Source organism: Hirundo rustica, chromosome 24 (genome assembly GCF_015227805.2).
Source record: "Hirundo rustica isolate bHirRus1 chromosome 24, bHirRus1.pri.v3, whole genome shotgun sequence".
In the NCBI taxonomy this organism is placed as follows: Eukaryota; Metazoa; Chordata; class Aves; order Passeriformes; family Hirundinidae; genus Hirundo; species Hirundo rustica.
The window spans coordinates 683,123-696,746 of NC_053473.1; the positions used below are offsets into that span (position 1 = coordinate 683,123).

At 51.6% G+C, this 13,624-nt stretch overlaps 1 protein-coding gene across 1 annotated transcript in view; it reads left to right on the forward strand.

Annotated features, from left to right (window-relative positions):
• Window positions 1–339: 339 nt before the first annotated feature.
• The window catches only part of PKP1 (plakophilin 1), a 44,585-nt gene continuing 31,300 nt past the window's right edge, over window positions 340–13,624 (forward strand). The window contains exons 1-2 of the mRNA XM_040085682.1: window positions 340–541; window positions 9,038–9,138. Of these exons, the coding sequence (XP_039941616.1) occupies window positions 340–541; window positions 9,038–9,138 (303 nt within the window). The remainder of the gene's footprint in view (window positions 542–9,037; window positions 9,139–13,624) is intronic.

Below are 13,624 nucleotides of genomic sequence, written 5' to 3' on the forward strand. Positions count from 1 at the left end.
CACCCACTGGCACCTCCACGTGCCCCTGGCCCCACGGGGCCGGGCCCGGGCTGGGGGCAGGTTTGGGGCTGGGAGCTGCCCCACAGCGGCACGGGGGTGCCGGGGCTGGCGGGGAGCGCGTGGGTGTGTGCGGGCAGGGCTGTATATCCAGTCTGGCAGAGGGTGTGACTGCTCACACGCCGGGGAGCCGAGCTGCAAGCAGCAGCCCTGAGACACCCTGGGCCAGAGGACGCATGGCAAGGAGGGGTTTGGGGGACTGAGCCCAGCAGAGACAGCGTTCGGTGGCCTCGTGTTGTCCGTGTGAGCGAAGCGCAGCCCCTGTGCCTGCAGCCTCCAGCCATGCTCCACTCCCCGCTGAAAACGGCGCTGGCCTACGAGTGCTTCCAGGACCAGGCCAGCTCTACACTGGCGCTGCCCTCGGACCACAAGCTGAAAACCAAGGGCACGGGCAAGCAGCGGGTCCAGGAGCAGGTGATGATGACGGTCAAGAGGCAGAAGCAAAAGTCGTCGGTGTCATCAAGCGTGGGCCACTCGAATCGAGGTAAAGTCCCGCAGCAAGGGGAGCCCTCTGGAACAGGGCTGGTGCTCTGGGGTGCTTTGGTGGGGTTTGTGGAGGGGGGACAGATCGCTTTGCTTCTCTCCTGAGTCACCTCAGGCAGGTGGTGCCAAGGTCTCCTGCGCTGGATGGAACGGTTTAGGACAGGACACAGAGCTGGAGGCATCAACTCTTTCCCAGCTAGAGCTGATCCTGGGAATGCTGCCCTGCTCCACATCCCTGAGGCACTTGGATATTTCAGTGTGGTGCTAAAACAAATTTTTCCCTGGCTCTAAAGCCGGAGTAGCTGTCTGGTTTTGCAAATCCTCATTCTGCAAGTGCCTCCATGGCTGGAATTCCCTGCCACCCCCTCCTGTGGATGGGCAAAGCTGACAGTGCTCCTCCTCCGCCCTGCCATGGGCTGGGGCTTTGCTGCCTCCTGAATGCTGGGCAGGTGCAGAGCAGGAGGCTGTGCCCACACACAGGACATAAACCTCGGCTCAGGATTTGCCTCTGGAACTCCCACCACATCCTCCATTTGCAGGCTGAGAAGCGTGGCATCCCTGGGACCCCCGGTGGGGAGTGGAAGGAAGGAGATGAGATGGAGAAGTGTCCTGCATGTTGTTGCTGGGGGTGTTTCACAGCTCCCTCCACTTTGCCTGTGTTGGGGTCCAGGTGGCCGTTCCACCTCTGTGCACTGAGTGTGTGCCACAGAAACAAGCAGTCAGCTGAGTCCTGCAGCAAGGCTGGAAACCCCTCCTCTTTGGATCAAGGCTTGGCAAATAGTTCTGTGTGCCATCCTTGTGTCTGGAGAAAGCTAATCTGGAGGCAAAGCCCAGCTTCCCCCAGCTAGAAGCTGCAAACCCAGCTGCAAACCCTCCTGGCTCTTGGTGGTCCTTTTTCCAGCCACCACAGAGAGCTCTGGCCTGGCTGAGTTCTCCAGGGAGAGGAAACCCTGAGGCTCTAGGGGATTGGGGTGCTGGAGCTGGGAATGAGCATTCAGCTGAGTCTGGAGTGAGCAGCAGGGAGCGGGGGCCTGGGTGAGATGGGCCGGGCTCCAATACCTCCCTGGGAAGCTGTGCCTTGTCCAGCAGCTCTTCCAAGCTGCATTGTGAAGCTGAGTCCTGTGCTGGTGGGGTGCCATGGTCCAGAGACGTGTTTGGGGCTGGATTAGCAAGAGAAGCTGGGTGGATGTCAGCTGCTGGTGGAAGTGTGGAGGTGGTGCTTCCACAGGAGCCATCCCTGCTCTGGGAATTGCAGTTGCTGGAACAGAGGGAACGGAGCAGCTCCAGAGTGAGGGCAGCTGGGCTCTGCCCAGAACAAATCCCTGAATCCTCTGTTTTTGTGGACACAGACTCCAATGGATGGGGAGGCGGGGGGCGGGGGAGGGAGGCAGGGCAGGGAGAGCTTTTCTCTGCCACCAAAGTGAAGAGAGGAATCTCCTCCCACCTCCGGAGAGTTTGTTGCTTAAGGTGTTACAGTGACAGACCTGACAAAATAAAACAGCAGGATGAGCCGAGGGGCTCTGGATGGAGAGGGGAGCAGACAGAGGGATCCATAGGCAGGAAGGAAGGGAGGCAGAAGGGGATTATCCTGCTTGGAGAGGAGCCCAGAGGTGAAACCTCTGGGAAAGAAAAAAGAATAGCACATTCCCAAACTGCCTGTTTCTGCTCAACAAGCTAAACCCCTCCTCCAGACACTGTGGGCAATGTCTGGGAATGGGAATTGCGTGGAGATGTGCAGCTCTGGTTTCTGTATCCGAGAGAAGCTGAGTCACATCCCACTCCCAGGAGTTGCCTCCAAGCACGGGGCCCAGGCCCCCCCTCCGCTCCTTCCAACCGGGGGTGGTTGGCCAGCAAAGGTCCTGGGGGCTGATTCATCCCTGTGCATTCCTGGATGAATCCCAGAAGGGTGAGAAGTTGCTGTTTGTTCCCAGGGTTGTCTCCTGGCTGGTGTTGGAGCAGGTCAGGCTCAGCTTTCAGCTGCTGGGTTTTACTGCTCAAAGATCAGGTGGGCAGCCCCCATGAGAAAAATTAGTTCTTCCTACAAATAGGCTATGTGGGTCTGTTAAGCATGGATTCTGTCTGTCCAAACCCTCATCCAACTTCAGCTCCCTGCATCCCTTGGGATTTCTCAGAGAAGCTCCTCAGAGGCAGCACAAGCTGGGGAATTCCCGAAGCCCCCTGACAAGTCCCGAGTGCTTTGTTCCCTCTGCTCCCAGACAGTCCCAGAGTGGGGCTGGGCAGGTGTTGGGCCAGGTCCAGGTTTGTTACTGCGTTTGGAGCTGTGGTTTGAGCTGGGGCTGGAGCAGGGCCCAGAGCTTCCCCCAGCAGCAGGAACCATGTCCTGGTGTGTGTAGTATGGGGAGCATGGACATGGAACCCTCACGCACACAGCAGGGTGAGGGTGTTGTATCCCATCACTGGAATTCCTTTCGGGGCTCGGCACACACTCCCTCCCTATCCCAGTGATTGATGGAGCCATAAATGATTCGGTGGTTTGGAGTCCAGCAGGTCAAGGTGTTGTGGCCACTTTGGAGATCTGCTGTCCCCCAGGGCAAGGTGGCCAACCTGGGCCCAAGCTGGTGTGCACTGGGGTGGGACAGTGAGCAGAAACCGGCTGCCAGCAGAACACTCCTACACCCAGTGGGGCCTTGGCTCAGCACAGCAGCTACAGCTATTCCCAAGAGTCACTGTGGAGTCTGGGATCTGTGGGGTCTCTGGGGTCTGTGGGGTCTGAGGGGTCTGTGAGGTCTGTGAGGTCTGTGGGGTCTGTGGGGTCTGTGGGGTCTGTGAGATCTGTGGGATCTGTGGGGTCTATGAGGTCTGTGGGGTCTATGAGGTCTGTGGGGTCTGTGGGGTCTGTGGGGTCTGTGGGGTCTGAGGGGTCTGTGGGGTCTATGAGGTCTGTGGGGTCTGTGGGGTCTGTGGGGTCTATGAGGTCTGTGGGGTCTGTGGGGTCTGTGAGATCTGTGGGATCTGTGGGGTCTATGAGGTCTGTGGGGTCTATGAGGTCTGTGGGGTCTGTGGGTCTGTGAGGTCTGTGGGATCTGTGGGGTCTATGAGGTCTGTGGGGTCTATGAGGTCTGTGAGGTCTATGAGGTCTTTGGGGTCTATGAGGTCTGTGGGGTCTGTGGGGTCTGTGGGATCTGTGGGATCTGTGGGGTCTGTGAGGTTTATGAGGTCTATGAGTTCTGTGGGATCTGTGGGGTCTGTGGGGTCTATGGAGTCTATGGGGTCTGTGGGGTCTATGGGGTCTATGGGGTCTGTGGGGTCTATGGAGTCTATGGGGTCTGTGGGGTCTATGGAGTCTATGGGGTCTGTGGGGTCTATGGGGTCTATGGGGTCTGTGGGGTCTATGAGGTCTGTGAGGTCTGTGGGATCTGTGGGGTCTGTGGGGTCTGAGACATCTGTGAGGTCTGTGGGGTCTGTGGGTTCTATGGGGTCTGTGGGGTCTGTGAGATCTGTGGGGCCTGTGGGGTCTGTGAGGTCTGTGGGGTCTGTGAGGTCTGTGGGATCTATGGGGTCTGTGGGGTCTGTGGGATCTGTGGGATCTGTGGGGTCTGTCCTCCTTGGGGGTTGGGTCTGTGGGATCTGGTCTAGGGCTTATCTGTCCTTCTCCCCATGGCAGTACCAAACAAGATGGCTCCTCCTGAATTTGTGAGTACTGCACATTTCCAGGGAAAATTAATTTCAGTGGCATGGCAGAGGAAAAGGCCAGGCCAAGCTGAACCAGCTCCTTGTAGCTGTCAGCTCTGCTCTGCAAAATCTTCTGGCTATAGGAAAGCTCTGCCAGTGATTTGTCACTGAGGAGACACATCCAAGGAGTGTCTGATCCAACTGTCCTATGGCTCAGCTGGGATGGAGAAGTTTCTGTGCTGGCTGTGGCTAAGAGTTGAGTAATTCCATCAAGGTCTGATGGGAACCCACCTGACTTTGGTGGGGATCAGGACTCTGATGTGAAGGGGAGATTCGGGGAATAAAACGTCTCTTGAAGATTTCAGCAACTTCCCCCAGTGTGAGATGATTCAGTTCCACTCTACCACAAACATCAGATTATTGGTATATAAAAAAATCCCCGAGCCCATTAGCTCATAGGCCAGAAGACAGAACTGGAGTTTTGTCATTCCTGTAGGAATCTCAATGTCTGGGATTTCACTGACACTTCTCTCCTAGAAGGCACCCAGGCTTTGCTTTGTGCCTCCCACAGGCCTCTGCTCTCCCTGTGTTTTTCCTATGTTTAATCATCCTTATTGTTTAAAGCCGTGCATAGTTTATGATTTAACTTGCCAAGCCTGCACTGCCAGTGCCTGGTTCTTGTCTTGTCTTTCCCTGCCACAGATTAATATTTATTAACAGACATCCTTTTCCACAATCTCCACGTTGGCTCTGGGTGTCCAGCTGGCTTTGGGAAAAGGGCACTTTGAGCACAGCTCTCCTCCTGCCACCAGTGCCAGCTGCAAGAAAGGAGACTTGCTTTTGAGGAATGGAAAAAACTCACCAAGAGCAGCCACACTGGGTTCGATGGCAACCTCAGTTTGTTCTGCAATAATGGATAACAGGGATGGAGAAGGGCAGTGGGAGCAGTGTAGGGGGCTCACAGAGATGCACTGCAAGGTCTTGCACTTCTTATCTCCTGTAACTGGATTTTACCCTCATGAATTTTCCCACTGAAGATAAAAGAGACTTTAAAATGTCTACGTTTTACAGGAGATGTCATGGGAGGATGATAATTTGGGGAAGGGGGAATCTGAGCAGCCTTCAGGGTTGTTTTCTGCCCACATGGTCACTGAGGGGCTGCACCTCATCTGTGTGGTTCTACCACATCTTTCCAGCTCTGTCCCAGCTGTTGAGGGTCCTCTGTAATGAGGAAAAGCTGACAGAACTGGGGGGACTCATCTGGAGCAGAGGGAGCTCAGTGGTGACCTTCTGGCTCTGCACAACTCCCTGACAGGAGGGGGCAGCCATGGGGGGAGTTGGGCTCTTCTCTCAGGAAACAAGAACAGGATGAGAGGAAACAGCATCAAGCTGTGCCAGAGGAGGTTCATGTTGTATGTGGGAAAAAGTTCTTCATGTAAGTGCTGGTCAGGCCCTGGCACAGCTGCCCAGGGTAGTGGTGGAGCCACCATCCCTGGAAGTGTTCAATGGATGTGGCACTTGGGACATGGCTTAGTGGTGAATGTGACAGTGCTGGGGAAATTGTTGGACTCTTTGATCCTAAAGGACTATTTCAACCTCAGTGATTCTGTGATGCTGTGGTTCTATGTTATGTACTCTGAGTAGAGTGATTTGAATTGGCTCTGTGTTTGCCCAAGTTCTCATGGGCCCTTCAGGGACCTAAACAGCTGCTTGAGTGACAACAGCTGGGACACAGACATGTGGACATAGCCAGAAAAAAGCACAAAGTGGGCATCTCCCACTAGGAGCATTTCCACCCTGGCCCAAATGGTTTTTTCCTGATTGCTTGGGTTTATTCCAAATTCCAAGGACCTGTGACCAAGTTGTGTGGTCTTTACTCTTGAGGTGCTTGAAAAGAGGGATCTCCTTGTCCCTGAGGGCTGGTGATACAGCTCCCAGCAGGCTGTCAAGATGAACCAAGCAGAGAAGTGTCCAAACCTGTGCAAGCAACGATCAGGTTTCCTTCAGCCACCTCCACCAGAAAATCCCCAGGTTCTTCCTGGCCTCAAGACTGAGCTCTCCAAGCAATAAATCCCAGTTGAGTGATGGCAGGAGAAGTATCTTCTCCAACCAGCAGGGTGACTTTGAAATGCCTTGAACATTTGAGGTTCTGTGTAATTATGTGTTTATAAGCTCTTATGTACAAGTTCTGGGAGGTGAAGGCAACCCTTCCACTGCTGGAGAACATAAACTTGAACCAACTGCCTGATCTCCTGAATTTGGCTGTGTAGCAGTGAATTTATTGAAGAAGGTACAGATGTGCCTAAACTGGCTTATTTTAGGTGTCTCCTTGCTCTAAGCCCAAAGCCTGGAGTGCATGGCAGGAACAGATCCTGAAAGGAAAATTGTGGTCCCCAGGCAGGACTGGTCAGAGGGACCTGTTAGTCAGGCACAGAACCCCTTTTTACAGCTGCTCACTCAGGAAAATGCTCCAGGTGCTCACACCTGCAGTTACAGGATGTTTACAGAGAATGAGAGGATGATTTGAAGGAGGAATTCCCAGGAAATTATCATGGAATGGCTTTATTTTTGTGCTCAGAATTATGGTTATCAGATAACTCTGTGTCCTGGGGAATCACTTGGCCCAAACTCGCCACTTCCAGCACTGCCTTGCTGCTGCTGAGGCCCAGCACTGATGTTCTGATGTGAAGTTGAAAGGAAATCACAGAGTGGAGAGGGAGCACAGGGTGAAGGATGTGACTGAATCTCGCATTGCATTTCCATGGCCACTTCCTTGCCTTATCAGCAAGTTCTGTGCAACTTTATGTGCATGAGGCACTCGGGGCGGGGGAGATCTGGATGAAGAGCAGTGCCCACTGAGTCTCCAGACTACAGAAAAGGAACTTCTGTGGCTTCCTGCACAGGTGCAGGGCTGGGAGGCGACCTGGCTGTTGCCTGCTTTCCATCCAGGGGTGTTCTCCAGGTGCAGCCCTGCTCACAATAGAAAGCAAATCTCATTATTTACACCACATCCACAGGAATCATCTTCCTGAGAAAATGCAAGAATTTTTAGCCACAAACCAAATCACCATAACAGGTTCTGGGTGCCTCAGGCAGGGCAATAAATTAGGTTTATTCCAAGGATCAGTGGCTGGAAGAGACCTGAGTGGCTCCGGGGCCTTTGTGGTCGAGCTTATCCAGTTTATCTCAGAGATGACTCTTATCAAACAATCACAGAGATTAGGATATTTCTGACATTACCCACCAGTTTAGGTGCATAAGTTAAGACAGGTAAGTCCTGATTTTGTACTTTGTTAGACATTCAGAGCTTCCCCTGGAAGTTAATTGGAGTGTAGGGTTTGCACTTCCTCATAACGGGACCTGGGATAACACAATTATTGAGCACTCCTGAAAATGAAGCTGAAATCACCCTAAAGTCTTTTGGACAATCCAACGGGAGTTAAGGGAATTCCACTGTGGAAAGAGAATGATTCACTTCATTTGTCTTGTAGTGATGAATGTGGCATAAAGTAAAGTACTTTTAGGAGGGATCCAAAGGTTGCAGTGCTGGAGAGCTCTTGGAAGGGCTGGGGTAGGTAAATCCAAACTCTGGTTAAAGCACTGAGGAACAGGAAAAATGGCTGATGAGTTCCTCCTGATCCAAGATATTTGCATATTTAAAAAACATATCTGAGATCCAGTCTCACTTATTCCTCCAGCATCCCAAAAATAATGATGGAGGTCTATACATTTTCAGGAAAAGAAAATATAGACACACAAAATGATCTTTTAGAGATGAGATTGGAATTCAAAGAGTGAGATGAGGTTTTGTTGCGTTTGACTGTTTTAGATCCCCAGGTGCTAAACAGACTGGATCATCCTTTGTCCATGGTGTTTGTGAGTGACCACTGATTGATTTTAGCAAGCCTTGCTCAGGCTGATTGTGCTGATGGGGTTGTGGGATTTGGACATGGAATGGACTGGTGAAAGGGTCAGGGGTGGGTTTTGCCTTCAGAGAGGGAAATTGTATTTACTACAAGTCTTCCATGGCCAGACATTCTGGGACATGTAGCACAAAATATCATTGGGTTCTTCTCATACAACACCTATGAGGCCATCAAGTTGAACAGAGGAAAGGAACTCCTTGCCTGTGAGGAAAGGAACTCCTTGCCTGTGAGGAAAGGCTGAAAGAACTGGGATCGTTCAGCCCTAGAGAAGAGAAGCTTTGGGGTGACCTAATTGTGGCCTTCCAGTACCTGAAGGAACTGACGGGAAGCATGGAGAGAGATATTTTACAAGGCCCTGGAATGTGAGGACAAGGGGGAATGGCTTCCCACTGCCAGAGGGCAGGGTTAGATGGGATGGTGGGAAAGAATTCCTCCCTGTGATGGTGGTGAGGCCCTGGCACAAGTTGCCCAGAGCAGCTGTGGCTGTCCCAGCCCTGAAATGTCTAGGGTCAGGTTGGACAGGGCTTGGAGCAACCTGGGATAGTGAAAGGTGGGTGGAATAGGATGAGCTTTAAGGTCCAACCCAAACCATCCTGGGATTCTGTGATTCCATGATGTCAGACACTGGCCCTGTCTCTGATCCCTTCTGCTCCTCTGCTTTGGGTTTTATGGCACTTGGTCTTTTGTGCTTCAAAATTAGGGTGGTTGAAAGCATCTGTGTGTGAGGGGTGCAGTTCCCAGCAGTGACATGGGCTCCCCTTGATGCCTGTATTACCTGTGTTCCTGTCGAGATTCATAACTGTCACTTTTCCATAAATAAACTTGCTGTTAAAAAAGAGCTCTGTGCTCTGAAAGGGGTGTGCTGAGAATCCTTTCTCCTGGGAATGCTTTCTCCTAGGAATGCTCTCTCGTGCTGACCATGCCTTTTCCATTTGCAGGTTCCATGTATGATGGTTTAGCTGATGGTTATGGCTACGGGACAGCCTGGAGCAGCTACTACGCCAAAACCCAGACAGGGAACAACAAGTGGGGATACCCGGTAAGACACCCCTCCACCTGGGAATTGTGGCATGGTCTGAGGTGAGCTGGACAGGAAAAACCTCTTACAGTCACGTAGGGAGGTCACAGTGCTTCAGAAACTCGCCCAAGAGGGATCCTGGCTCACTTGGAAAGGGATTCAGTGCAGGGGAGGAGGAGGATCGAGGGCCCCATAGCTGTTTTATGTGGGGATTTTAGAGTGGACAAGGTTTAGTTTGGATTTTTGGGTTGATATCCAATGGCACAAGAGTTTGGAAGCTGCTGAAGGGATTAGGGTTGGGTTTAGACTATCACAGATCAGTTCAAGTTTGGAGCACATCCAGGAGTTCCCATCTTTGTTCCTGTGCACCAAAACGTGGCTGTGAATGACATGAATGTGACTGGAGAATGCAGATCAGGGGAGGTGCACTAGAAAAATATGTGCTGCTGTTCCCAGCTTCAGTGCTACTTCAGATCCTTCCCAGATATTCTCCATGCTTGCAAAAAAGGGGGTTCAGTTCTTCCAAGGTGATTTCCAAAAAAAATTATTGCAGATTTCCAGAAAAAGCACAGGTGATATGGTACCTGTCTTTGTGCAATGTGAGTCTGGACATCCCACAGAGCTCCTGGTCCTTGGTGACAGACCCCTGGTACACAGGGAATTGCTCCAAACCATTCCACAGTCCGCTGGGACAACTTCTGCTCATGTTGCCCCTCCATTTCAGGCCTGTGTTCTGCTCTTCCCTGCTTTTCATCAGCTCTAGAATAGAAAGGAACAGTTCACAGATCTGAGATTTGAATATGAGAAAAGCAGAGGGCTCCTTTCAACAACCCTGGGACTGTAAAGCAGCTCTGTGTCAGCCATCAAAGGCTTGAACCAGGAAAGGTTTTGGTGGCTTCAAGCACACAGACAGCTTTTCCTGATGGTTGCCAGATCCTCTGCCTCTTCAGTGCACCAGCATTCCTCAGCTTCAGAAGGATTTATCTGGGTCTTTCCTAATGGCCTTGTTGTAGCATGATGGCTTCGAGGCAGTGGTATCACTTGGGGAGTTTGCATCACTGCGTGTTCAGTAGGAAGAGTGGGAGCACTGGAGTGTCTTTGAAATGTTTATTTCCAGCCTGTCTGTTGGCCTATTTCAGTGCTGGTTAAATCCCAGCCAGGGGGTTCTTGTCCCCAGAAGAGAAAAATGTGTTCAGAGGAGGCACCAAGCTGATCAGGGGGGTGGAGAATTTTGCTGTAAGGAGAGACTGGGAGAGTTGGGATTGTTCAACTTGGAAAAGAGAAGTTTCGGGGTGACCATACTATGGCCTTGTAGTACCTGAAAAGGCTACAGGAAGGATGAAGAGAGATTATTTTCAAGGAATGGAGTGACAGGACAAGGGGGAATGGCTTTCCATTGCCAGAGGGCAGGGTTAGATGGGATATTGAGGATATTGGGAAGACATTCCTCCCTGTGAGGGTGCTGAGGCCCTGGCACAAGCTGCCCAGAGAAGCTGTGGCTGCCCCATCCCTGGAAGTGTCCAAGGCCAGGCTGGATGGAGCAGCCTGGGATAGTAGAAGGTGTCCCTGCCTGTAGCAGGGAATGGAACTGGATGAGCTTGGAAGACCCTTCCAGCCCAAACCATCCTGGGATTCTGTGATGGGTCAGAGCACAGATCCATCCATCCAGGTGTCCTGTCCCCATCCCTAAAACAGTGTGGAGCCCTGCAGAGGGTCCAGACATGGTTACCAGGCATGGGGTTTGTGGCCACCAGAAAAATGCAACTGAGGCAGCTCCCGAGGCAGAGGTGGAGGATCTGAACTTCACAAGTCAAATGAATGGGATGTTTTGTTTTGATGATATGTTGCTGTTTGCCTATTGTGGTTCCTGAATGGAGTTTGCTGTGCTTTGTCCAAGCAAAATTGCTCTGTTTCAGCCATTCCAAGGGTTTGTAGATGGGTTTTTTGTTAAAGAGGGAGGAAGCCAAGGCCCAGCTCTGCTCATGCTGGCAAGGTGCTACTGCAGTTCCTGTTGCTGGTGTGAAGGTTATTGCTTCCTGTTGTTAATTCCTGATCTTGTTGCCAATCATTGTGGCAGCTGGACAAATGCTGGGTAGGTGGGAATGCCCCTGGCTGCTGGAGGTTTCAGTCAACATTGTTGGTGTTCTGGAGAACAGCTGGAAGGTGGTGATGAGGGTCAGGACCTCCATTAGACACCAGAGTCCCGTGGACACAACAGTTCGGTCCCTTCAGGCTCACCAGGGATTTGGGCAGCTCTGTGTTCTCTGAGAGACTCCTCTGCACTTACTGAGGACAGAAGGTCTTTCTCCAAATATAAGTGTCATGCAAGCCTTTAATTCTAAATATTTTTGATAAAGGTCTTCAGGATCTGGGTTACTTTAGCAAAAAGGACTGGGACTTGTGAAGGATTCACAGTAAAATTTGTCTTACTTAACTGAGTCTATCTGAGAATCAGCCATTTAGTCCTGACAAGTTGTCTGACTCCTGGGCCAACAAAGACAGAGGTAGGGGTGATGATTCATGTCCTCTATCTGGGAGATCTGTCAGGTCAGGATGAATCAGCCCCCTGGATTCCTATCTCCTGCCACTGGAGCTGGATGGAGCAGGGAGATGAGTGCACAGGGAGATGACTGCACTCAGGGGCAAGCAGTCCTAGGTGCCACTGACACTTTGGAACACATAACCTCAAGCCTAAATGTGCTTAACAAGCTCAACAGACACCAGACACCCCAACCACACTGAGCACCCTCCTCCATTCTGCTTCTTCCAGACAGTATTAAAGGTTGCACCTCCACCAGCCTCCAGCTTGGGATAACTTTAGCTTTTGTCTACTGACCTGTTTGAAGTCTGTGCAGGTTCTGGGTTTCCTAAAAAATGTTTCCTGTTTGTAAGACATGAAACCAAAGATAAAGCAAATCTATTTTTGAAGGCAAATTTTCTGGAGTTATTTCCAGCTGGAGCTAGTGCTGTGAATATGTCTGAAAAGTGACAAAGTCCTTTGAGGTGCACGGGCACACTCAGAGATACTTCAGGGAAGTGACCCAGTGTTATACTGAGGGTAATGACTGACTCCCAGTTCCCCTGGAGTTAAAAAGTGCAGTGAGGAATCCACGTCCAGGGTGTTGCTCCACAGCACCTGCAGCTGAAACACTGCTCTTGGAGTGCCCTAATCTAAGGCATTGACTCAGATGGTGACACTAAAAGTGGCCTGTCCTACCCACAGCTCTTAAAAGCTGCTGCCCCTGACTTCCTCCTTTCATCTTGTTTTGTGTCTTCATAGAAATGTCGAACTTTTCACTTCTGTGTTTTCTTCCCACTTTCGTGAGACTGATGTTCAAATATTAGAGTAAGAGAAATTACGGATCTGGAGGAAGAGCTCTTTCTGGATCAGACAGTTTGGAACAGGCGGTCCAGGGCAGTGGTGAAGTCCCCAGCCCTGGAAGTGTTCAAAAACTTGTGGCTGTAGCTCTTGAGGATATGGTTTAGGGTGAATGTGGCAGTGTTGGGTTAACGACTGGACTCTTTGATCTTAGAGGGCTTTTCTAATTTAATCATTCCATAATTCTTTGTTTCTAGCACTTTGGATTAAACTCTTTGATTCACCCATCATTACAGATTATTTTCTGTTAACTCCCCTTGTGGAGTGAGTCGTTTGCAGCATCGCTGTCCCCAGTGAGCACCTTCTCACTGCCCATGCAAGGAACACTGAGCCAGTGGGGCTCCTCCACTCGGGGGCACTTGGGGGACAGTGGGTTTGCTCTTGCCTGCACCATTTCTTTGGTTCATGTGTCAGGGGCTGGCACAGCCCTCAAGGATGTTCAGCCTTCGGGAATTCCTTCGCTCAGATACCACATTGGGATGCAAGAATGGGAGGATCCGTGACTGCAAACCCCTCTGTGTCAGGGTGATGCCTCAACCCAGGTGCTGTGGAGCCTTAGAGATATTTGTCACCCTTCTGCCGCTGTGAGCTATGAGTGGCCAGCAGTTCCCAAAGCCGCCAGCCTCAGGAACTGTGTCCTGGTGTGTGCAACACCTCAGGTCGTGCAGGAGGCTCAGTGGTGACCACGATTTACACAGACAAACCCAGGGGAGGGTTAAGGAAGCCAGACTGGGCACCTAGAGCAGTGCAGTCATGGCAGAAGCCTCAGCACGAGCCACACCCTTGTCTCTGACAGCTCAGTTCAACCCCAAAATGGAATCTCTCCAGCCACAGCTGGGTGGCCCACGGGTTTGCGGGGACCTTGGTGCTCCCGGCTGCAGGCACAGCTTTGGAGAGGCACAATCAAATCTCAGACACATGGAGGGCAGCATGTGGGGTGCCAACAGCAGAGACGTCTGAGTTTTAGTTCCCATCCTGCTCTTACCTGGGTCTGCTGGGTTGGCAGGTCCATTGCTGGCAGGGAGTCAGGGCATTCCTGGGTCCCACTGAATGACCAGGATGAGGCAGGGCCAAGACAAGGTGCCAAACCCACCTGGATCTCCATGCTGCTGCTTCTACAAGAAGGAA